This window comes from Tympanuchus pallidicinctus, unplaced genomic scaffold (assembly GCF_026119805.1).
Source record: "Tympanuchus pallidicinctus isolate F22 unplaced genomic scaffold, pur_lepc_1.0 scaffold16, whole genome shotgun sequence".
Taxonomy (NCBI): domain Eukaryota; kingdom Metazoa; phylum Chordata; class Aves; order Galliformes; family Phasianidae; genus Tympanuchus; species Tympanuchus pallidicinctus.
In genome coordinates, this window is record NW_026294679.1 from 29,406,952 (window position 1) to 29,430,712 (window position 23,761).

Genomic DNA, 23,761 nt, shown 5'->3' on the forward strand with positions numbered 1-23,761 from the left:
CCTACTAGTAATAAATACCAAAATCGTGTAGTCGATGTGTAATTGTTTTTCACCTTCATATTAAGTTTTTTCACCAATGCACTCACATCAGTACTTAAGAACTGAAAGCCATGTCCAGCAGCATCTCCAACACCTTCTCAGTTACATTTTGTTTGAAGGCCAAAAAGCATATAAAATAGTAAAAGCATACTGAGTGATTTCTGAAATGAATCATGAAATAAAAGCAGAAGTATCAGTGATTTCAATTCCATAAATTCCATTAATCCTTTCCCTGGCTTTATCTTCACTGTTCCCCAAACCACTATTTCGGTCTGTCTCAGATGTTAAAGGAGTAAGAAGTCTTTCAATACTAGGCATGAATCAGATTCCTGAGAGGCCCACTAATGTGAGTGGATCAACCCTATGAAACTGGTTCTTGAGGGGTGACCACCGTGGACTTCAGAGGCAGGATGTGGGCATGTGAAATGGGCTCAGATGAATCTGACTGCGGGATTCGGTGAAATCAACCACAGAGAGATAATAAAATAGAAAATTAATACACAAAACAGAAAGTTGATACACAATGAGTGCTTGAATTGTGAGTGAAGAAAGGAGCTCATCTCATAGTAATGAGGAAAAAATTAAGGAACTTTAATTTTAAAACGCAAAGCACTGTAAGGTACGTTCATAAAGCAGGTCAAGATCAGTAGCAAAACAATTTAGCAAAGATGTTGAAAGATACAGGGCATGGGGTTTTTGTTTTAATATTTTTATAGCTTTGGGGTTTGATTTGCAGATTTGGACTACTGGCAAAATTTTTTGGATGGTTTTCTACAGGTTTTTCAGGGAGTGCTAAGAGAAGCTGGGAGGTATTTTTTAAACATGAGAGTCATGTTGGTGATAGTGCTTAATAGGTGTGTATTTAAAGCAAAAACAAAACAAATAACAAAACCTCATCACTGAGGAAGGAAGACAAACCTCCAGGCTTATTCTGCCAATAGAGTGCTTGAATCCATTTTCCTTCCTAAAGTTTTTACTTCAGAATGTTAAAACGAGTTTTCCAGTCAGTTTCCCTTCTTTGTGTATGCAGGTGGTTAACTTAACATATTGAAAGAATACGAATATGAAAATGTCTTTATATTAACACTATATTCACTCTGGAGTCGAGCTCTGAATTTGTCTGCCTAATTCTTCAACAAAAATAACTCTGTTAAGCATGGCAGTACCGAACTTTTAAAAATCCCACTTGGGAGAACTGCTAGGGTTGGAGATCACACATACAGGCCTTTCTGCTGAGCTACTACCTACCTTGCCTCTTTCCAAGTAGCTGTGTACTTGTCATTCCAATTGAAGTTTTCTGTCAAAGCCTTAAGAGCCAGCAAGTCTATTTGAAAACATATAAATACATATTCTCTCGATGTATTTAACTATAGCACTTGGTTGTACCTGCAGGATTAGTGTGCACTGCTCCTTACTCTCTCCTGACCTAGACAGCACTGTTTGCGCTGCAGAATGCTGCCAGTGCAATAGCCCATAGCTGGGCCACTGGTAAAATAAAATGTCAAAAAATGTCTGGGTCACCTCCTTGTGATAGATTTTACTAACAGAACCCAATCTTACAAATTGATGGTTTTATTCCTTTTTTTGACATTTTGCCTCTTGCCATTTTTCTTCTCTTCCTTCCTCAGATATTTTGGCAGTCGGGGGCAGAAGTTGACTGAGCTCCTGGGCATCCAATGCTGCTTCCTGCAGAGCAGTGCAAGGACTGACTCTGTACCAGATGGATGGGGAGACTTGTCCAGTTAGTCTCGTGTGAATGGGACTACTGGCTAGAAGGAGGCAGGAGGACATAACCTGCTAATTAGGTCAGAAGTGGCATTTTCTCTTTCCAGAGATGCTGAATTCTGTGTCTTAATCTGTGTCTGTGGCTTTTTGTTTCTGAATCAGTAGAAGGCATTTAATTATACTAGTTTTAGAACCTATTTGCATTGTTGCCTGTCCAGAAGGAAAGTAACAATCTTATCAGCGAGTCAGCAACTAAAACCACTTTGTAGTCTCAAAAGATACTTGCCAAACTGTTGTCTTGAGTGTTGCGTGTATTGGTACCAATGCTTTTTAATTATCTTGTAGTGTAGTGTCATTCAGAATACAAATAGGTGGGGAGGAAAATTCTTGACAGAAATTTTTCTGTCAGAAAGCACTATTTTAAAGGGCATAAAATACATCTTAGGAATTCATCTCTTTCATCAAAAGCATTGGGAATTTTAAAATGCATTTCATTTTGCCAAATGGAATTGTTTTTATATAGTTTTCTAAGTTGTGTTAGGGAAAACAAAGAATAACAGAACTTCAAAATGAACAACTTTGGAGATGCTTCATTTGACAGGAAAAATTCAGGATGTGGCCATTCTGAGTTTTTGTGGGTTTGGTTGTTTTTTGTTGTTTTTTTTTTCCTGAAGCTCAGACGTCCACTATTCAGAAATCCTGCTCTTTGCTTTTTTCTAATTATAAATTTATTTTATATTCAACCATGACATTAGGCCAGTGAGCTTGTCTACTTGCTGATAATTTAGTTTGCTCACTCACTTGATTTTAAACTAAACGTTGGGCTGTCTGGGCTGTGTTCATGACAGGAATATCCTTAGAAATAAACTATATTTCAGCAATATTTTTTTTTGCTATTGTTGACATATTCCTCATGTCTACATTAGGAATGTATGTATATCTAACACATCCTAACAGTGTTATGTTACTATTAAGTTCTGCAGTGTTGTTGAAATATACCAGGTCTAGGAGGAGGGAGGCTCAGCCACTTCTAAGATCCTTGCTTACAAAGGCTGTACAGGGTGCATCTTATTGGATTTGATTGATTTATTTTTTTTTTTTTCCTAGTGTTTGTGTTACATACAGACTGAAATGTGGAGTTAGAGTGAATTGTAGAAGTTTTCAAGACAGTCTGCCTGGTCCACAGAGAACAGAGAAGTAAAATTGTCTTGGCTTCTTGCTTTTGAGCAACCACTTAAAAAAAAAATATCACTGGTAATATATAGTCTGAAATGTTTTTCCTTGATGGTGATGGGGACATCTGTCACAGGAGGGGTTCTTTTTTCATAGAATCCTAGAATGGTTTGAGTTGGAAGGGAGCTTAAAGATCATCTAGTTCCAACCCCCCTTTTGTGGACAGGGTTGCCAAATACTAGACCAGATTGCCCAAAGCCCCATCCAGCCTCACTGCCAGGGATGGGGCGTCTACAGATTCTCCTGGCAATCTGTTCCGGCGCCTCACTGCTCTCTGAGTAAACGATCTCTTCCTGTTGTTTACATCTGTCTTCTTTTAGTTTAAAGCTGTTACTCCTTGTCCTGCCACTGTACCCCTTCATAAAGAGTCCCTCTGTGGATTTCCTGTAGGCCTCCTTTAGATACTGGAATATGGCTATGACATCTCCCTAGAGCCTTCTCTTCAACCCCATTTCTCTCAGCCTTTTTCATACGAGAGGTGCTCCAGCCCTCTGATCATCTCTGTGACCCTCTTCTGGACATGCTGCAAGATACCCATGTCTTCCTTATGTGAGGGTTCCCAGAGCTGAATGCAGTGCTCCAGATGGGGTCTCATGAGAAAGGAGAAAAAGAGAAATGAGTTTTAAGTGAAGAAAGCCCCGCAAAGCATCTGTTCTGATTAGGTGCAGTTCTCCCTGTGGAAGGAATTGAGAATGTGCATTGATATGTTTGGAATCCAAACCATTAGGTCATCACTTGAAAATCACACTGCTGCTCATTAGCAACTAATCAAAAGCCAAACACTTCCAGAAAAGAAGCATGAAGACAAACCTAGAGTAGTGCTATGTTTAAACACATGCAGTAGGATTGAATACATCACAGATGAAGCAATAGTGAATTGATCCATTGCATCTATGGAAAAAATATCAGTAAAACACAGTGTTACTGTTCAAGTTTTAAATAGTAGGAATCCACTCATTGTTGTCCCAGGTGGACTTCGTTTCTTGACAGTGCCCTGCAGCAATTCAAAGCACACTTTCTCTCCCTTTTCCATTTCTGCCATAGCAAAAGAAGTTACGGTGTTTCCATCTGGTGTCTTCCTCTGACTACTTGAGAGAGTTCTTTTGTACCCACGGCTGAAAGAGAGCTGTCCCAGTGCTGGTCCTGAACTGAACTCCACAGAGATGACAAACAGGTAGACGCCTTTGTGTGGTGCTTTAAAGTAGCCATGTTCAGGAAAATAGCTGCTTCCATAATTGAGGTATGTTTCGTTAAATTTCAGAGCTTTTTCTTTATCCTTTCTGTCTGAGAATCCCACATGGAATGCTACTGATGAGTCTGAAAAAAGAGAGAAAAACAGTATTTTAACAACGAGCATTCCTCTTCCCAGCTATTGCTTTTTATTTGCTCAGGAGCCTAAGGCATGATGGAAACTTTCATTTTATTAGATGCTGTGCAGCCGATTAATAGTTCCAGATAAAGTATTTTGGAAACATTATCTGTGATCCAAAACACCTTTCCTCTTTCAGACAAGAAAAGTGGTACTTGTTTATGCAACTATCAAAAATGCAAGGTCAGGAAGACATAAAATTAGATCACTTCACGTAAGGGGAAGAAAAAAACCCTGAAAATATCAAATGCTTTTTGGGTATGGGAGCTCTTCTTTCCTAGTCCTTCTTGCCCAGAGCTGTTAACAGAAGAAGGGAGTTTGTAAAGACACGTGCACCTATGAGGCACTTAGTTAACTACCTGAAACTGTTCTGATGCCTACTCTCAAATTACATACACTGAGAGATTGAAAGTGCCCAGAACAGGCACAGAGAAACTTTGGCAGAAAACTTGCTTTGTTGGGAGGTTATATGCAGACAAGGCCATGAAATGCTGTGGTTTACAGAAAGCCAGTTGGGTTACTTCCAGTCTTGATAAGAGACTGGGGTCTTTCTCTAAAGTGTGAGAGCACTGCACTGCAGTCCCCGAAAGCCTGCTTACCTCAGCTGCTAGGATAGGGTGCAAAAGGTGGGAGCATTCCTGTTTCAGCCTCACGGTCATTGATACAGATGGATAAGCTTTACCAATTACTTCTAACAACCACACTCATTACTAAAAAGAAATGCCATGTTCATTTGAACTTCTAGGACTGAGAATTTTGTTAGGAGTTCTGTTTGCGTATTTCCAGTAGTTTGTAGTTGTGATCATGTGTTTTCATGTGTTTTCAAATTTGTTGGAAAGTTCTCTTGCAGTTCTGTTTTTTAGAGAAGTCAAGCACAAATAAAAAGTCCTTAACCAAGGAAAAGATTCATTCAGTGCGATCCGATGACATGAATAGGCTTTTGTTTTTCTATTAAAGAATGTTCCCCTTTTATTATTTTTTTTTTTCAAGTAATATTTTTACTTCAAGATTCTTAGTAGAAAGATAAACATGCTTTAGAAAATACTTCTGTTTTGCTGGCACTTAAGGCATCTTATTCTTGGGAAAGAAGCAAAGTCAATAGTAGTTCAACTGCAGGTTTTTGTTCTTGTTTTTAAAATAAAGGCCAGAAATAGCTGAGGGAAAAGAAATGTAGATTGAGGTAGTGACAAAACAACTGATTATAAAGACTAGGCAGATATCACAGCAAAACACAAGGCTCAGTGATTTTTCCTTTAAAGTTATTGTAAGCTCTCTAGAACTGCATTCTGTTGTGTGAGAAGATAAAGAGATTAGATCAGGATCCTTAGAAAGGCATAAGGGTGAGACCAACCAGGAGAGAAAAAATTGCACTCTTTTTGCTGTCCTGAAAGCAATTTGAAATATGTTCTTTGCTTATTCATTCTTAACTACAGTTTTGCAGCACAGTTGCCTAAAGGGGCTGATTTTTGTTCTGTGTTATGTGTCCGTAGCAAAGGCTGAATCATAAAAGCCAGTGGTAGAACTGTGGCACTTGTAATTACGTGGTGCTTTTGGCACACTGATACATCAGTGCAGTATAAGCCAAAAACCTACCTTAACTCTAAGAGAGAGATTGCACTCCGGGCAGTTCTCCCTGTTCTGCTTACACAAGTTATTGCAGTTAATTTAATGTATCTGCCCAGACTGATGAGGATTTGATGCTTTGAGTATAATCCTTATGGACTGAAATAACTGAGAAAGAAGCAGCAAACCATGAGGCCCAGTGTTCCCCATCAGCTTTTTAAGAGTTAATTCCATAAACATGAGCATCTACAAACAAAATTTGGGTTCTAAATATCTAAAGTTGAATTAATTCAAGGCCAGTTACACAGTAGCTGTAATGTGCGTGTTTATTTTTTTTTCCCTGGCTTTGAGCAAAAGTGTACCACTGTATTGACTTGGTTGTCAATCAAACAGTGTATTTAGATGGAAAAGCAAAGATATCAAAATACCTCCCTTAAACATCCCACAGGATATCTGGCAGGTTGCAGTTTATATGCTTTTGAGGGACTGGGAGTGACTTGCAGCAGGGCCCAGAGAGAAGCTAGACCTGCACATGAGCAAGTAAGATAAAAGAACCTACCTTTTTCCAGCAGTTCAGTCTGCACTCTATTTCTTCCACTCACTATCTGTGTATTTTCTCTCTGCTTCTCAGGCTTTTTTTTGTCTCTTTGCTTGTCTTGGCCTTTCTCTTGCCTTCTCACTTTTCTGGTAAGCATTGACTGAATCTTTGCAACATCCAGACTTATATTTGAGGCAAGTAATCCTTCATCGCTTCCAAACAGCTTTTTGAAAATCAGCAGATGTTTTTCCAGCTTCTCTTTAATTGTTTCTAAATCTCCTGAGATAATTTCCACAGAAGTGTTAAGTGGTTCTACTACATTTGCAATTGTATGATTGCAGCAGATACTCATGTCATTTCTGGATTCGTGCCTCTTGATTGCCAGACTCAGATATTTGATGTCATTCTTCAGAGTCATTATGTCATTATACATTGAGCTGTGCAAGGAGTCATCTTTGGAAGCCTCATAATTAGGTTCCATATGTTCTACACTGCTGAGCTGATTAGCTTCATCCAGTACAGAGAGTGTCTGAGTTTCCTGTTTGGGACGCTTTGAAGATGCATGAACACTGTGATTATTCTGTTGTCCTCTCTCCAAGCGATGGAATCTCTTTACAAGAGATTCTAAAGTCATATTTTGGTTTTGGAGTTTATTTGAGATCTCTTTCAGAAATTCCTGCAGCTGAACTACTGATGATATTAGGGTACTGGGATCTTCCTCAAATAGGACTTCCATAAACTCTTCTCCCAGTAAAGCCTCCAGTGCAGCTTCGTGCCGCATGGCATCTTCTAAAAGTGAGCCGAAAGAACTGTTGAGGTACTTGATGTGTCTATAAATTTCTTCATCTTTCTTCTTCAAGAGGCCTATGTCTTCTGAAAAAGATGCAACTTGCAACTGAAGCTGTCTGTTTTCTTCTTGACGCAGGTTAAGGGACTGATGGATAAATGGAAAGGCTGAGGAGAGCTCTTCCATCTCATTCCTCATGAGGTCTTTGAAAACAGATTCTAACTGCTTCATGTCCTTTGATTGTTGGCCCTCAAGGGGATAAGTGATGTTCTTTAAATCTTCCTCAAGTATATTGGTGTCAGAAGGTATCTTCTGGCAATTACATTCCTCCATATATCTCAACAGATCTGAATAGTTTTCCTGAAGATTTGAGAGAGTATCATTCATCTCTGATATCTGCCTTTCCACTGCTGCTTTATTTTCTTCAATAAGAACTGATTTCTCCATTAAAGTTATTGAAACATCTTCAGGCCTATACTTTGAGATATTTTTTTTCAACTCCTTAAACCATCTCTCTAGAACTGCAATATTCTGAAAGGCCACATCTGACTCCATGTAGAGGTCTTTAAGCTGTTTTGCATGCCCTGCCAGCATGTCATTTATTTGTCTGATGGCTAACTGTGTAGTTTCATCTTTGGGACTGTGATGCGAGGAGAGTTCTGTTAAATTTTTTTTCAAAGTCTCAAATTTATTTTCAAGATTGTTTTGCTCGTGTTTCATATTTGTCATGTTGTTGTTCAAAGCTAAGTGATGGGACTGCTGTATCTTGTGATGCTTCTTCAGCCTTGTGTCAGTATCTGCCCTAATTATGGTGAGGTTATGCTCAATACTAGCCTGCTGCATTTGCAATTGATTCTCTATCTCTCTTCTTATTTGATCAACTTTCACTACGTTTTCCTGGACTTTAGATTCGAACTTAGTTCCCAGCTCCTGGAACTCTTTTTTAGGCACAGTGCTCTCTTGGAATCTTTCTATGCTTTTCTTGTTGGTTTCCACATCGTGGGACAGGTTTCTTACTATGTTGGAGAGATTCTGTAAGCTTCTGTTGAAGCTCGCCCACATTGGGTTCAAATGTTTCCTTAGAAAATTCTCCATGTGGGGAAACAAAAATTGCCGCAGAAGCCTTTCCTGAAAATCTGTTAAAACAAAGTTAATAATTCTGTTTAAGAAAGCATCTTAACCTGACCAGGGTAACTCAAGGATGTATTTTTCTTCAGTAACTGCCATCTTAATTCTCAAAATCTAAGCATATGCTGAATTATTTGTAACAGCAAAAATAACCTTATTTAAATTAGCAAAACATGTTGTGTTTCTGTTTGCAGACTGAAACTTAGAAATGTATTGATTGCCCCGTTTAAGTCAGAGAAATACTGCGTTTTTAGATGCTTCTAGAGCAGTTTTATTAATGGTTGTAACTGCTCATTTTCACAAGTTCTTATCTGATGTGCTCCTGCTTATGCAATTTTCTCATACCATTATTTGTCTGATGCTTTCTATGATGTCCCTAATGCTTCACAAAGTTACACAGCATCTTAGCACCTGCATATCCTAGGCAAAGACTCTATAACTGGAAAAATCTATGAGGAGTCTGTACTAGTGTGAATTAGACTAAGGCTTGATTTTGAACTTGAGCATATGAACTGAGTGACTTGAAGTTCAGACTGTATCACTAGAAGACGTTTCTCTAAGTCAGTGGTTCAGATTAGTAGTTCAAATTCAGTACTATTCAGACCAAAGTTTCCACTGCAAATATAAAGCAGGAATAATGTTTCAGATAAATGGGCACATGTTGTATTTTTACTATGTATACCAATCTGAGATTCAGCACATTGGGCTAGGAGTCTGAAAAGAAGAAGAAAAAGTACATCTAAACTCAGCATCCTCGTAGAAAAGAATGCATGGAAGCAGAATAGTAAGCTAACGAATTATTGTAAGCAATCTCTTCATTCTGTGGTTAATGCAGATTCTAAAATTTCTGAAGAGTATGAAGGAATCTGCCTTTAATTTAATTTCACATTTTGACTTCTGCTTGGATTTAATTCATTACTTTGTATTGGAATTGCACCCATTTTCTTCTCTCTTTGGAAGCAACCTGCAGACCAGGGGATATTAGAGTGCATTCTGGCTCTCAGGCTCCCCTCCTGATCTGCATGGTCTTACAGGGCCTGTTGACAGGGTGATAATTCTACATCAGACCTCTCACCTTCATTGCTCTGGTTCACTTCTAACACCATGCTTGTACCGTTGTTTTCAAATATTCGCTGTAAATCACCTAAGTTGCTGACTGCTTGATGAATATCACTTTGAAGATCATCCAGTAATGCCTCCTGATTTTGAATGACTTCCAACAGCTCTCTTGAATCCACTGGTGTTGGCACTAATCACAAGATTCAAAAAGAAAGTGTCATGCCATGAAGTTGCAGCAACACGTATTCCTACAAGACCTGTGAGCTCTGAGAACACCAGTGTATTTTTTTTCCTCTGGAAACCTTGCAATGACATTTAGGGATCTGTTGATTTATAGCAGCTTAACGACAGTTTACTTGCAAACTTTTTTTCAGCAGCGATGGAAAATTTATTTAAATATTAACACAAGACCTTCAACCATGGTAGCCACAATGGTGGTAAAATATTCTTCATTTAATACCTCCCCATGCCATAAAAACATTCTGAAATAATTATTGCTTTCAAGCCAATTGACAGGAAGGATAGCTAAGCTTTATAACCCAGAATAAAAGGACAGGATGAAGGAGCAACGAAGGTGTTTCACAAAAGATTCAAGAGCATAAGGGGTAAGTGTCACCGCTGGCTCTCACAGAGGGACCCTTTAACTTGTATTACTCTAAATAAATACCTGCTAACTTGAGCTGAAGAATTAAAAGTGTATGCTGAGTTGCAGGAACTGGTGTATCTTAACTGTGCCATCCCTGCGACCTCTTCCCTTCCAGGATTACAATTGACTTTTCAAGCTAATGTTTTATAAACTTGAGTCTTCTAAAGCAACTGTTTATTCATTCATTGCTGAGAGCATAGTGCAAGGAGGACTCTCTTTCAGGGCTGTAATGCTATCCTAAACCCAGTTGCTGGAAGGTATTTAATAGCACTACAAGCCTCACCATTTGCCATATAGTGAGGAAAGGTTCTTCTTGGATATTAGATTGGCAAGATGAGATAAGAATCATAACAATATTCTCAAAGCTACTAGTAGAGGCTCTAAAATGGCATTTGGAATAGATTTTTTTCCTGGTAAGTCATCTGAAGTGCTTTCCGATGAATCCACCGAGCAGAACAAGGAGTTAAACATCCACACTAACAAAGGGTTTAACACCAGCTGCCATTCTCACTAGGTTTAAGTGATGATCAGCCAGCTTACTACTGTGAAACTTTTGGCTGTTTTCTCAAGAACATTCATATAATAATTTTATAGCAAAAACACGCATAAATGGCAGTGAATGATACATAGTTGTGTAAAAACTTTCCCAAGCGATGCTTTCACTAAAGATATTATCCATAGTTTATCACGTTAAAGGAGCAACTGAAAATCTAGCTTTTGCTCAGGGCGGTGACTTGAGATGTAAGAGAATGGCAAGCAATGTAAGTTCAAGAACATACTGTGGTTTGAGGACTCTTCTTCTTGCCGTCCTTCGGTTTGACTTCTTGGTGCTGTAATGACATTAGGATCTGCAATTGAGATGTGATACATCTGTGAGAACACTTTAGATGCAGAGACTAATGCAGTTCAATAAGGCAAGAATGTGCAGTTTCACTTGCAATGTGACAGATGTGGAGATTGGCTTCTGCAGAGCAGGAAGAATCCTAGGATAAGGAACGTTGTGTTGGGAGAATTTCACTTGTGGCACTGCACCAAAATGCAACACCTTGTAAATGATGATGCTGTGCAGTAGGGATGGGGTTTTAAAATTCATACGGAGTTACTGATCATAAGAAGTTAGTCTGTTACAAATAGATGCTTTTCTCTGGAGAGTCCTTTCAAAAGTTCTGCAAATTTCTTTTTCCTGTTCCAGTTACATGAATGTTCTGCTATTGCAGCACCAGCTACAGTGGGTGGTGCTGTACCAGTGGAGAGATAAAAATGAAGCAATTGGTTTTGGTCTGTGAGCATAACTGAGTAGAGACTAAGCAAAACACACTGTATTTGGTAATAGCTAACCTCCTAAATAGAAGCCAGACTGATAAATTACCTTAGAGATAAGAACTGAGAGGAGCTATCTGCACAAAAAACCTAAACCTAAACCAATAGAGATATAAACAGGAACTCCAAACTTTTCTGAGGAGCAAACTTTTCACCAATTAGGGTAGGTGAAATGGACCAAGATTTTCACCTGAATGTTTGACTTCTTTGTTTAATGCCTTAATTACTACAGAGAATTATCTTTTTATTTCAATATAAATTCTTCCACTTTTGAATAAAGCATTTTGTTAAACCTTCTGAGTGCTGTGAAACATTGCACTTTTTAAACCATGCTGTTCCTCCCCTGCCCCCTCACCCCCCTTTTATTTAGCAGCTGCTGCAATCAATATTCAGCAGTACAGGGAGCTGTGGTGGTGGTTCATGGCACAGAAAGGCTTGCTTTAAACTGGATACTTGGCAATTTCCCCCCACAATTACTTCATCCTCTAAACAATTTTTTTGATATATCGCATGCTGGTGTTACTTTCTCTTATCATTACTTTCTATATGCATTTAGGCAGAGATGGAGACTTCATAGGTGGAGTTTTACATGTGTCAGCTCCCCTGGTAAATGAATGCTTCTCTCCAAGTGTGATGATTAGTGGAAAGTGTTGTTGCTGTTAGCCTTGTTTAAAGCTAATTACACCTCCTTCCTGTTGCAAGGCGATTTGGGGCATAACATGCCAAAGAAAATAAAGCATCAATTCCCAAACCGGAGGAACAAATAGGTGAGCTGTTTTTTGCCACAATGAATGTGGTTTAGTCTTAATTCCTATGCATGCTCTCTGGCTTTCCTTACCGCGTTGTTCACAATCCTTCCCAATAAATCCAGGGCAGCACTTCCACTGCAAAGACTTCAGAACCTTCTGTTTCACTTGATAGACTGGCTTCAGGGCTGTCCTGTACCTGAGGAGCAGGGTCCAGGTGTTAGTTTCCAAGTTATGGTCAGCTGGCATCACGTGGGGCAAATCCACTGACTAACTGTATGCTGGTGCCAGTGGTGTCCTAGATAACTAATGCAGAATGTGGTTTAAAAGTTTGTTGTAAATTTATCACTACTGCTCACTAAAACAGTTAGCAGCAGTTGACAGCAGTATTATTTTCTGCATAAGATTGGTTTTCAGAACTATTTGCAACAGGAGGTGTGTGCAAATTCATACATGCTGGCAGAATGTAAGTACGGTTCAGTTAGCAGTCTGCATTGGTCTACCTCACCTTCCTCCTGTTTGTTGTCCTGTGGGGATTTTTGTCCAACATGTTGCAGTAATCTGACAGGAGTCTCAAAGAGATGTTACAGCTGGCAAACATCCATAATTATCACAAACAGAACTCTAATATTTACTATTATAGAGCTGTCCCATAGGCTTTCACCTGTGCTCTTTGGGCAGCCGGTCCTTCTGAAATAAGAATAATCCTTTGGGCAGTTGTGTATCTGTGACTACGAATAAGTCTTACTGATGGTCACAGGCAGAGCTTTTTGGTGTTTTGTTGTTATTTTTAAGTTGTGTGTGTATTAGGAACCTGAAAATTGTGAAAAAGATGTGATTGCTTTCTTTTTTTTCTCCTAAATTAACGTGGGTAGATTAGAAAAATCACTTAATCCCCTTGTAGTCCTATACTTGATGGTTTTTAAAGGCAATAATTATCCCAGGTTATTTAAATGCCTTATCATGATAGGTACGTAAATCAGACACTACCTCACCTTGGTATTAAATTAAGTTGGTGCTTAATTTATTTTCAAAATGTGCCAATCAGTAGTTCTGAAAATCTAATTCAGATACCTCAGAGAATATCCCGTTGTCTCTAGTGGTTTCACCTGGGGTACTTACATGATCTTCTGGCAATCTGGAGCTCCGTTTGGGCAGGGCTGCTGGGAGTTGACAATGTATTTCTCCTTCATGCAGGCCTCAATGTATGTCACCAGACGAGACTGCGTGACAGAACACCAGTTCCTATTGGGGAAAAAGGAATTTCAAATAGGTCTTTTAAAGTTTCTGCTTGTAGCAGTGACACAGAAGGGCAAAATGTAGAGGGGCTTTGTTTTTTAGGCTGGATGATGAGGAAAGTGAAAAATGCTTGCTAGCTTCTCCCCTCCCTCGATTCTCTGTTCCTTTGTTTTCATTTGGGATGCTTATCAGAGTTTCTAACAGAAGGGTTGATTGTCTGAACTTTGACGCATTAGTTCCATTTCCAGCCTTTTCATTCAGCAGCAGAAATTTCCAACCCATGATAACCTGCAGGTTAATGTTGCTTTAAACGTCAAACTGCCTGGATGGGCATGTTGCCATTTCAGATGCCTCACAACTGACTCATCAGGTCTAGTCTGAGTGCTTCTGGAAAATTAATCCTACATAAACTCAGTTAATAGTCGGTGTCTGCCAAAATATTGCTATGTCTGATCAGTTACTGGGCCATCTTGATTTTTGCATCCAACCCTGGCTCCATTGGATCATCAGTTTTGTAGCACTCCTTTGGTGGTCTCTAAGGGGTTTATGTTCTCCTTGTGGTGCCCAAACCTGCACACAGCGGTTGAGGTGAGGCTTCACCAGCGCACAGTGAAGGGAGGAAAAAGGATGTGCAAGCTTTGCTGGCTCAGAGGACCTGCAAGGAGATGAGATGTTAATAAACACCGTGTATCTCCTTAAAGCCTGGAGGGAAAATAGAAATAGTATTTTGTGCCATTATGCATATTGGTTAAACTCCTTTTCCATAAGAAATCAACACTAGTTTTTCAAAACAAAAGCAGAATCAGGTCTCGAACAATGCCAATTGTATCCACGGGGGAGTTTGGAAGGATCAGGAGGTACTCCAAAGGTTTGTGTTAAAATGGAGCAGAGCATTGTGTGGGGGAGAGCTGTGCCTGATAAAGAACAGCTGAACTTTAGGCAGTATATTTTTATATGGGAACACGGGAACTAAATCTCTGATAATCAGCATATATGGAAAAAGTTTGCCTTTCTTGTCTGAGCGCAGAAACAATAGGGAACCAACTTGAGCTCGAAAGCAGAAGTTGTGGTCATGGCAGCTGGGAGAACAGCAGGGCAGCCAGGAGAAGGGAAGGAAGCTGGAGAGGGAAGGCAGAAGCCTGGGCAAGCTGGGCGAGTTCCCCACACTCACTGCAGCCAGCTTCTCAAGGTACAGCATGGCTGAGATGTCAGCAAGCACACCTGTGGGCAAAGCTGCTCTCAGTTCTTAGAGACAGGCATGAAAGCTGTGCAGAAGCAGCCTGCTGCCACTTTTCTTGTGGTTCCAAGCCAAAACAGCTGTCCCCTGTCATGTGCCCACCAAGCCATTCCTGTGAGTGGCTTTTGCAGCTCAAATCCTCTCTGCTCTTTATTTTATTATTTTTTTTTCCTAGCAAAATAACCTGGCTCACACACACTGCTAGCCCAAGCAGGCACTGGTGCCAGGTGCAGGGCCTCAGACCTGCCCAGTGCGGTGCCTGCCAGATCCCAGCAAGGGTCCACGTTCCATGTGGAAATCTCTTTTTCAAATACGATTATTTTGCTTTCATGTTTTGTTCTTTCTTGATGAAAACAACCCACGCCCCATGAATCATCATCTGTGCCGATTCGTTTTTCCCACTGCGCGTGGCTCCCAGACGAGTGCTTTTGATCACATAAGCCTCACAGATCTAAACCAAATGTTTACATGCACAAATGTGTGTGAGCAAGATGAGTATTTTACTATCACAGATATAAATGCACAAACACATTTAATAGAAAATAAGAAGACTCTTTTCAAAACCTGCTCCCATGCTGTATGTATCTGGTGGGCTTACTCCTAGGTTCTCACCCATACAAGAGAGTTACGTTATGTCAGAAACTGACCCCAACCTGCTGCTTGGGTAATTATGTATTATGTGGGACATATAATATGAAGCAAAAGGAATTTGACATACTTTGTATAAAAGCTGCCTTTAGTAGTAGTTATATTTCTGTATGTTCGTTTTTTCTTTAGTATCTGCTTGCTAGTTTTCCCTGGCTCAATGTAGAAGTTGATTTGTGAAGCTGAATGGCAATATCATATCATACTTTGGTTTTAATTATAACAATTTTTAGCGGATTTGAGTTGGATTCAATTTATCAAATTGTATTATGTCGTCGAGTAAATACGTAAAGCCCATTTTTCCTATCTGTAAAGGGCTGCAATATAGATACATTTGCCCAAAGGTGAAACCTCTATTGCAGTATTTTTATATATCTTGTCAAATGCTTCCTTTAAGGAAACTTTTCTATCTATTACTAAAAATACTCCTTAATTGTATTAACCTTGAGGGAAATACGTCATTCCTTAACATTAAAGTGGAACGATTTTAAGACTTACAAAGGCTTGATCTGAAGTTCAGTGAGACAAGTGGCAATTCTGCACTGACACCAATGGGCTATGAAGCCTCAGTGACTGCCCTTTCACAAAGAGAACTTCATTCAGCCTGTTTCTGGGACATAGAAGCTTTATGTTCTGCTTCTGTATTTTTTTCCCCTTGTGATTGTGTAGCTTCACTCACTGACTATACCACCAGCTTTGCACTCTGTGCTTTCATCCTCCTTAATAGGGTTTCCTTTCAACTCCAGCCTCTGTGGCCAAGGAGAAGCTGCTTTGTGAGGAGAGCAGGAGAGCTTTATTTCTAGGGTGGGGAATGATGAAGCTTATAGCAAAACTGCAAGTTGGAGCAACACCGAAGTCAGCCCTACAGAACCAGGGCTAAGGATGCTTATTTTGATGCTAGGAATGGTTGGTTTTGCTGTTGTTCTTGGATATTACACCTGCTTTTTCTGAAACACAGCAAAACACGAGCAGTTTTGTTTGTGATGTCAGAATTTGGTCAGACATCCTGCTGTCACAGCAGCAGGACAGGAGGTAAAGCAAAGTGGCCATAACTTTGTTACAATGAATACAGGGTTGGTTCTTTTCCACACAGTGCTACAACTGATAAGAGCAGCATGATGGTAGATGAGAATAATGTCCCCCAGCACAGCCAGGTACTTCAGTTTCATTGGTGGTCTCCTGCTTGTCACTGTAATGCATCATTTTAGACCGTTGCTGTGTCAGTGGAATTTTTGCCTGAACAAAAGCTGCAGGATGTTGTTTTTCCATGAGTTTTGTTATTCCTTTGTCTGTGCTCATGCAGCAGAGCTGTCCTTCACATCAGTTTCCTCCTGTTTCTGTTCTCAAGGAAGGCAGCTCCTATAATTACTTTGAGAACTCCTGCCCAGCGAATCATGACTGTTACTGACAGAGCACAAGTCTTTTAAGGCCCATAGCTCTTCCCTTCTCTGTGCAATGCAAAAGGCATCAGGTATGCAATTATTGCTGCTAAGATGTGCCACTAGATGACAACAGAAGGCTTTCCAGTTCTGGGCTCCCCAGTTCAAGAAAAAGACAGGGAACCTCTGCAGAGAGGCCAATGGAGGGCCAGGAAGGTGGCCTGCAGTATCTTCTGTACGAGGAAAGGCTGAGAGACCGGGGGCCCTTCAGCCTGGAGGAGAGAAGGCTGAGGGGGATCTTATCAATGCTTGTAATTATCTAATGATGGGTATCAAGTGGCTGGGGCCAGGCTCTTTTCAGCAGTGCCCAACAACAGGACAAGGGGCAATGGGCACAAACTGGAATGCTGGAAGTTCCATACAAGCAGAAAGAAGAACTTCTTTACTGCTAGAGTGACAGAGCAGTGGAACAGGCTGCCCAGAGAGGTGGGGTGTCCTTCTGTGGAGATATTCAAGTCCCACCTCGAGGCTTCCCTGTGTGACCTGCTGTAGGAAAATTGCTTTAGCATTAGGATTGGACTCAATGGTCTCCAGAGGTCCGTTCCAATCCCTACAATTCTGTGCTGGTCTCTGAATGTGAAGCCATTTCCTACTAACTTGTGTAGGCTCCTGACCTACTCCAGTTGAAGCAGAAAAAAATCAGGCTTTAGCAGTAGAATAATCTGTGTTCAGTTTTTCCCACAGTGCAAAGCACTGACAATAAAAGAGCACTCAGTTCAAAAAAGAGGTAAAGCATTGCATTTAAATTAGTCTAAACTGGGACTGTGCATGTCGGTTTTAAGAAAGACTCATCAGTTAATTCATTGGGGAGTGCCAAAGGGATTAAGTACTTAAAAAGGTGCTGGCTCTCATAAGGAACAAGGTGTGCCCTTGTTTTTAATTAGCAGCTGATGTGTGATTGCTGGTGACCTGTCAGCACATCAGTGAATTCTCTGCTCTGCTGAGCAGGCAGCACTGTGTATCAGCCAGGCAGCAGGAACTACTTCTCTTGTTTCCCTCTTTCCCTGATTATGGGTAATGCTCCTCTTGGGCAGGAACTTTGTGCCTCATGCCTTGAGCATCACTGATTCTCACTGGGATTTGATGAAAGTAGACTGATTGATTTGTAGTTAATCACAACAAGCTCAGCTGAAAGAGCAGCAATGCCAAGTGTTTGGATTTTCTTGCAGTACTACAAGTCTCCCAGTGTCCCAGTTCATTCCAGCTGTGATGCCAGTTAGTATATTTTCAGCTGTGGCCTGTCCTGCAGAATGCCTTGTGAATGCAGTGCCACAATGGCTTTCTGAGTAAAACCAGTCCTGAACTCGGAGCCTCACAGCAAGCAGCATTTCAGAGAAAGCAGACTTGGCTGCAGTGACTTTTGAGGCAATCCCACCTGTTGTACAGCTACTGCAGAGAAATTTGTGCAAGAGTTTTCTTCACAAAGCATTCACAGCCGTTTCCTTCCTTATGTCTTCCTCAGCACAGTGCAAGTCCTACAGCCCGCTCTGAGGGCAGCTTAAACTGGGATTTCATCTTCTGATTGTTGCAGATGAAAGCGCACTCTCACTTCATCTTGAAGTGGGATTGCAGCTGGTGCTCCCTGCCAGCATAGCTGTGCTTGTGCCAGCCAGTCAAAGATGCAGAACAAGACAAGGTTCCCAAACTGTGTGCGCTCAGTGAGCAGCAAGGCTTGTCCTGATCATCTTTTCTTCTCAGCAAAAGATTTCAGTTTGTTCAGAGCCAGCTGCTAAGGGCTTGTTTGAGGGTTACTGACCCTCATCTGTAGGAAGGCTTTGGATTCTGTCACTACGCTTAAACAAGAGATCCCTTGCTATCTGCTGAATTGCTACAGCTTGCACTAATGAACCATGTAACAATGGAAATGAATCTTCTGCATGTGGAGGGCTAGGTAACTACTGTACTATGCTCAGTGAAGCTACGTTTCTTCAGGAACTGCCCATCAAATACACAAAAGGGAAGCCATTCCACCTGCAGCTGTGCAACTCAACAAGAGAGTTGAAGATTTCCAAAACTCCTGAAAGGAGCCAAGTGCCAAATTTTGATAGGAAAGCCACTGCTTCTGTTAGTGAACTTGGCACTACAAAAGCTATTGTTGAGCACTCTGGCCGTTCCACTAGTGTGCAGGATGTCAGGGGCTGAAGATCACATTAAACTGCATTTAATCCAGAAGTTGCTTTATTTTAAGCCTGCGTTCTATTCCCCTTTGGTGGGAAATTTCAGTATCCCATAAACATCCTAAGAAAGTCCCTCTCTAATTTGGAAGAAATAGATGAGTCAGTGTGAAACTGATATTAATCAGATCAATTGATGTTTTCCTGTAAAAGCAGAAAAGAAAACGAGCTGTTAAGATTGGGCATTGTTTTGACTTTTCCCAGAATAATAGCTATTTTGGTTTCCTCTGCTTCTTTTCACTCTGAAGGATGGATGGCTCCCCCTTTGGGCACCCTGGCTGATCACAGACACCAGCTCTGTGGTCATCCCAGTGCAGGGCTAAAGGAAGAGGTGCGTGTTTCAGTGAGATAACAGCACTGCTGGCTGACATCAGGAAGCCTTCCTCCCATCAAGGGACAGGACTGTGTATACAAACCTTGACACAAGTCAGCATGATTAAGGATCTACTTATTCTGCAGATTTTTGCCTTTTCTGTCAGGATTCAGGATGGGGTTTTTTTTGTTGTTTTTTTTTCCCCCCCAAACATTTTAACTGTAAGAAAAATTGCAATAGATGGGAGATTGAGCATCTGATTGTGGATAAAGGAGAACAGAGCACTAAAATACCTGCCATGATGGAGATACAGTTCACACAGGGCAGGAGCTCCCTGACAATGATTTCACTTTAGGAAAGAGAAGAAGTTCTATGACTCTGTCAGAGGGAGGGAAGGCAGGTTTAGCTCCTTTGCTTATCCCCACCTCATCACCACTTCCATTTGTCCTTCGCTGCGTGAGCCATCCATTTGGGGATCAGCTCTGTCAATGTGGTTACTGAGGGGTAAAATCAAAAATAGCCTCTGTTTTGTTTTTTTTTTTCTCCTTGAGCTTATTTTTAACCTGGAACACTTAAGTGATCTGGTTGACAGTGTTACTTCACAGGTCAGGCCAACTGAGGATACAGGGAACTCTGGGCTTTGCTGCCCAAACTAGCATGTGGTGGAATTGCACCTTTTAGATGCTTTGTTTTTGTTGTTGTTTTTTTTTTGTTTTTTGTTTTTTGTTTTGTTTTTTAAAGAAATATGAATATTGTGTGCATGTAATCTGAGTCGTCAGTGCAATTCTTTGTGGGGCTGCAGGCAGAGGGATTGGATTAGAGCCTGCATGGGAGTTATGGGTATTATATACTGTATATTTATGAAATCTATTACTTGTCTTTACTGTTCTTACTCTTCAACTTCCATGCCTAAAACAGATGCTAATAGAGTACAGATCTTTGTATACTTGTGCTTCCATTTCCCTTTCTACTTCTGCTGGTAAGTCTGTGTACTCATGGATCCATTTATCTCAGCCATAAGGAATTTTTGTCGTGTCAAACTGATCAATTGCACAAGACAGCTTCAGGGAAAAAGAAGGAAACTTTGAACAAGCACAGCCTCTCTGGTGTGCTCAGATACAAGCAGCAGCTGAGATACCAATCTCTTACCTAGCCCTTCCTTTATCAAACAGTTGAAACTGTTCTTTACTATCCACACATTTCTCATTAAAAACTGCCTTATTTTAAAACTCTGATTAGAATAACCTCATTATTCTGAGAGGAATTCAGTAGTAACATAACATATTCAGGCATTTGACTGGGCCTTAGTGAGTCATTTCACCTTACGTGCTGAAACAGAACCCAAGGAATTCCAATGGCCTGGGGAGTATTAGTCATCATGGTCTCCAATTATTCAAATGACCATGAGAAAAATAATACTCATTTATTTTGAAAAGGTCTAAGAATGTTTTGTAACAATCATCATTTCTAACGCATAAGAAAAACAGCAAGAGCTTGGGGGAAAAGTCATTGATTGTCGCTAGAAAGGTATCACAGCGTTGCCATGGACCAGGGGTTGATTTCCATCACCCCAGAGCTTTTAGTGGTGTGTGTGGATCTCACCATGTCTCTTAGTTCCTTATAACTCCCAATGCCTTTTCCCTTGCTTTCATTCCTTGCTCCTTCAGCCATCTGCACCAACACTAAGGATTTGGAGCACAGGCAGAAGCAGACCTGTGCTGTCTGTTAGTGTATGCGCTCTCCCCACTCAATTTTGGGTACAGCTCCTCTGAAAACATTAAATTTATTTCCTGAGATGTGCTGCCTTGCTGGGCTTATCACTCTAATTGTGATTGCTCCAGCAAAAGACTGAATACCCTGAAGCTACTGGCAGGCTAGATCTTGACTGCGTGTAGTCATCAGCATTGCTTTATAATAGGGAAGAGCGTTGTGAGTTGACTCATTATGCAACCATCTCCTTAAAAGGAGGAAGCATTTCTCTTCTTGGGAGGAAATCAGGATGAGTAACAGCTTGTGCTGAATGGCATTACACAAGTTGGTGCTGAACAAAGTCACACAGCAAAGGAAAAGGTCCTAATTAGGAAAGTATATTACAGTGCCTTGCTGACCTCTACAAGTACCTCTTTACACATTTGAATTTTTGCAGCTTTTAGGTTGCTATCAGCATTTCAACAAGCCATCAAATGCCTGACACCTTGCAGTACAGCATGCAAGGCCATGGTAATGGTTCTGTTTTGCTTTCCTTGCTCTGCTAGAGTCTCAAATGCATTAACCAGCAGCTGGTGAATTAAGTGTGCGCCATTACTGAACGCTGTCCATCAGAAAACTGCAAGTCAATACTTGGTGGGATTTAGAAAACGATTCGAGGTTAGTGCTATGGCATACCGATCTGTGGGGATATGGAATATGAAGGAAAACAGGACTGTAGGCCCTGCACTGTATTACATGCAGAAGGGAGGCCTTAATATTACAAGTAGATGAGATTTAGAAAGAAGATGGCAAGCTTTTGTTTGTGTGGAAAGGAATCGTGACATGAACAAGGATTTACAGTGTCTTTCCCTCCCTCCTCTCACTACCCCAACAACATTTGAAGAGAAGAATCAGAGCATCCTGAAGCAGTGAGCTGTGAACAGCACTCACTGTGCTGCTGTTCCAGCCGTACTGAACAGTAGCCTTCCATCAGTGCTATAAAAGATTCATTCCCTGTCCTGATTGGTTTTCATCTATTTAAAACATTCAGGGACCTACTTACATGCCCTGTAAAACTCACGAAACGCATAGTGTTTGGAAACCTTTCTAGTGGAGCACATGCTTTATCTACTCTGATTGGGTACACAGCTAGAGATGATTATGAGAAGTATGTGAAAATCCTTTTTTGTTTTCTCCTTTCTCTTTTGGTGGGGGGAAGGTTGAGTTTGTGATATCATGCTTATTTGTTACTCCTTTTATATTTACTCCTCACTGTTCCTGTTTTGCTAACATCCCACTCTTCTTTCTCTCATCTTCCTCTTTCCCCAAGGCCCAGGTCTGAGCTGAGTATGTTCTGATGATAAGCAAAGGTTGCCACAGTCGGTAAAAACCCCTGTTGGTGTGTGAAGAGAAAAAGTGAGGAATGAATTTTATCTAGTTCTGCTGTGCCTGAAGTAGTATTCTGTGTTACTGTGCTACAGGGGAGCTGCAGGGCTCTGCCTCATGGCTTAGCCACACCAGGTGCATCCAGGCACTGCATCCATCCTGCTGTCTTTAGGATAAAGAGTCAGCCACATCTGTGGTTTCATCCTTCACAAGCAATTATATTTCCTGTTTCTGTAGTTAGAACATTAAACTCCTATTTGGATGCAGACCAATCCCTAAAATCTAATATGTTTCAAAGAGAAACCTTTATCCATAATGGTCTTTCATCACGTTTATCATATGTGACTCCATCACGGGCACGAACATGGCACGAACATGCATATTTGGGTACTTACCCATTTTGGGATGGCGGGCTGACAGCTTCCAGCTGCTCTCTTTCTCCCTGGTGTGGGTAGGCAATACTCACAGAGTATTCTGGCACATCTGCCCGGCGCTCTGCTGCCTCCCAGGAGCCCTCTTCCTCCTGCAGCAGAGCCCTCTCCGAGTCTGTGGGGGTCTGATGGCTCTGTGCATTTGAGCCATGCATCGGAACATCGTGGTAGCCGTGATGGTCGATGTGCCGGGCCAGCTTAGCCAGTCCTATTGTGTTACAGATGAGCAAAACCTTCACTAGCATTGTGGGCTTTTTTTCCCACCCAATTACACCTGTCTGTTGTTCTCCTCTCCGGAGCGCAGCCTGAATTAGTGCTGGAATGCCCTGGCAGTATTCTTTAAACGAAAAGTTGGAAAAAGGAAGGAAAAAAAAAAGATTTGTAACAAAGAGCGGAAAAAGCTTTCGACCCTCCCAGCCACTGTGGAAATGTCCGTGGCCATCAAACAATGTGAGCCTGGTTCCTGTGTGGAATGCCTCTAACAGAGAGGAAAAAAAAAAAAAAAAAAGGTGGTAGGGATATAACTTATTCAAGGAACTTCTGAGTTTGGCTGCCTTCTAAACTTATCTGTGAACAGGAACTCAGCTTTTATCAGCTGCCTTCTCCCTCAGGCACAGGAAAAGGATGTTAGCTTTAAAGGAAAGGAAGAGAAAAGAAAGGAAAGAAAATACTGAGTGGTGTAACAGACTCTCGTTATGGTGCCAGAAAATACCACAGACCTGCTTGCTTCGGTGTCTGCAAACGTTTACTTCTCCAGTTGAACATCTGAAATGCCCTGGCTTGTGCAATTTTGGTACCTGCAACCAATTGTGGTCATTAACATCTTTGGAGTAAGATCACAGTGGGGAAAAAAGATCTTACTGACATCCATTTCTGTGTGGCCTCCACAGAATTCTATGCATCCTATTCCATCACCAGAAAAAGCTGCTGCTTTTTGGTTTGGTTGCTGTCGTAAAGCAGAGTGCATTTCTTTCCTCCCTGCCTCACAGCGTGATGCACTCTGGCATCTTTAAGAATAAAATTAAAGTGGAATTATGCTTCCTGACAAAGCAGGT

At 41.0% G+C, this 23,761-nt stretch overlaps 1 protein-coding gene across 2 annotated transcripts; it reads right to left on the reverse strand.

Annotated features, from left to right (window-relative positions):
* Positions 1–609: 609 nt before the first annotated feature.
* On the reverse strand, positions 610–23,159 carry MMRN2 (multimerin 2). 2 transcript variants are annotated; one of them, XM_052676656.1, is made up of 7 exons: positions 22,671–23,156; positions 13,276–13,398; positions 12,246–12,352; positions 10,867–10,935; positions 9,458–9,631; positions 6,489–8,390; positions 610–4,314 (listed from the first exon to the last, which is right to left on the reverse strand). In XM_052676656.1, the coding sequence occupies exons 1-7, from the start codon at positions 22,949–22,951 to the stop codon at positions 3,926–3,928; spliced, it is 3,045 nt and encodes a 1,014-aa protein (XP_052532616.1). In that variant the 5' UTR covers positions 22,952–23,156; the 3' UTR covers positions 610–3,925. The 2 variants fall into 2 exon arrangements, with proteins under 2 accessions (XP_052532616.1, XP_052532617.1); XM_052676657.1 differs by lacking the exon at positions 10,867–10,935 and having other exon boundaries at positions 22,671–23,159.
* Positions 23,160–23,761: the final 602 nt, after the last annotated feature.

Bases quoted from the DNA above. Each gene is read 5' to 3' on its own strand.
- MMRN2 (XM_052676656.1), bottom strand. From the start codon at position 22,951: ATGCTAGTGAAGGTTTTGCTCATCTGTAACACAATAGGACTGGCTAAG. The intron at 12,353-13,275 runs GTAAGTACCCCA...CCTGCTCCTCAG, and splicing joins CCAGATTGCCAGAAGATCAT to GTACAGGACAGCCCTGAAGC. The intron at 8,391-9,457 runs GTGAGAGGTCTG...TTGTTTTAACAG, and splicing joins AGTGAACCAGAGCAATGAAG to ATTTTCAGGAAAGGCTTCTG.